At 44.3% G+C, this 905-nt stretch overlaps 1 protein-coding gene across 1 annotated transcript in view; it reads right to left on the bottom strand.

Annotated features, from left to right (window-relative positions):
• Nucleotides 1-8: 8 nt before the first annotated feature.
• Nucleotides 9-905, bottom strand: part of LOC107579476 (perilipin-3-like) — a 2748-nt gene continuing 1851 nt past the window's right edge. Inside the window, exons 4-6 of the mRNA XM_016265307.1 lie at nucleotides 622-902; nucleotides 321-539; nucleotides 9-192 (exon numbers count right to left, since the gene is read on the bottom strand). Of these exons, the coding sequence (XP_016120793.1) occupies nucleotides 88-192; nucleotides 321-539; nucleotides 622-902 (605 nt within the window). The 3' untranslated portion in view covers nucleotides 9-87. The remainder of the gene's footprint in view (nucleotides 193-320; nucleotides 540-621; nucleotides 903-905) is intronic.

Below are 905 nucleotides of genomic sequence, written 5' to 3'. Positions count from 1 at the left end.
TTAAAAAATGGAAATAGTTAAAACATACAACAATTTGAACCATATAGCAACCTATTTCATCAGTTTTACTTAAGTTGTATGGCATTTTCAATCGCCTTTCTCTGTTTTCTGAGGTGCAAAAGGCCCAACCAGCCAATTGAGAGGAGTGTTATTGAGAAGGTACTCCACGACTCCATCCAATGACTGTCGTACCTGTTGAAGGATGAAAATATACATTGAACACTTTCTAAATTCTACATACATTTTTAGTAGTAAAATAGAATAAAGCACAACAATTGGTATACGGTGTACAAAACTGCATACACTCAAAATGACTATACCTGGCCGATCTGCTGCCGTGTCTGTTCTAAGAGAATGGGTGTGAGTGTCTTGGTGCTGCTCAGAGATGCCTGGAGCTCTCCAGCTGTATGTCGAGCATTCAGAAGCTGTTCCTGCACAGTGCCTGGGAGACCCTGTATACTGGACACAGCCCCTGAACATGCTGCCTTCAGCTGATCACTCAAACCTCGTACCATCGACAGAGCTCTCGATTCCAGTTCCTATGAGGAGACATCCACGAGTAAGATATATAAATATTCATAGATATATTTTGTATCGCATTTTAAGTAAAACAAACTGTACCTCTTCCTTGTCTTTTGCTGTATCTACTTCTGTCTCAGCTGTTACTTTCTCCTGCAGTTCTTTGGGCTGCCCTTCCTTCCATTCTTTCCATCTCTGCAGTAACTGCTCCGGAGCGCCCCCTAGCTGCTGGTTGGCACTGGCCAAGGTTACCCGGGCACTTTCCAGCAGGTCCAAAGTGCTGGTCATTTGAGTCACAGCTGCATGCGTAGTGTCTCTGGCCTTGCGTGCCCTAATGAGAGACTGCTCAAGTGCCCTCTCCCGAACTTTTGCAGACAGTTTACCTA

Source organism: Sinocyclocheilus grahami, unplaced genomic scaffold (assembly GCF_001515645.1).
Source record: "Sinocyclocheilus grahami isolate Dianchi unplaced genomic scaffold, SAMN03320097.WGS_v1.1 scaffold17644.1, whole genome shotgun sequence".
NCBI lineage: Eukaryota > Metazoa > Chordata > Actinopteri > Cypriniformes > Cyprinidae > Sinocyclocheilus > Sinocyclocheilus grahami.
This window is presented reverse-complemented; position numbering and strand designations above follow the sequence as displayed.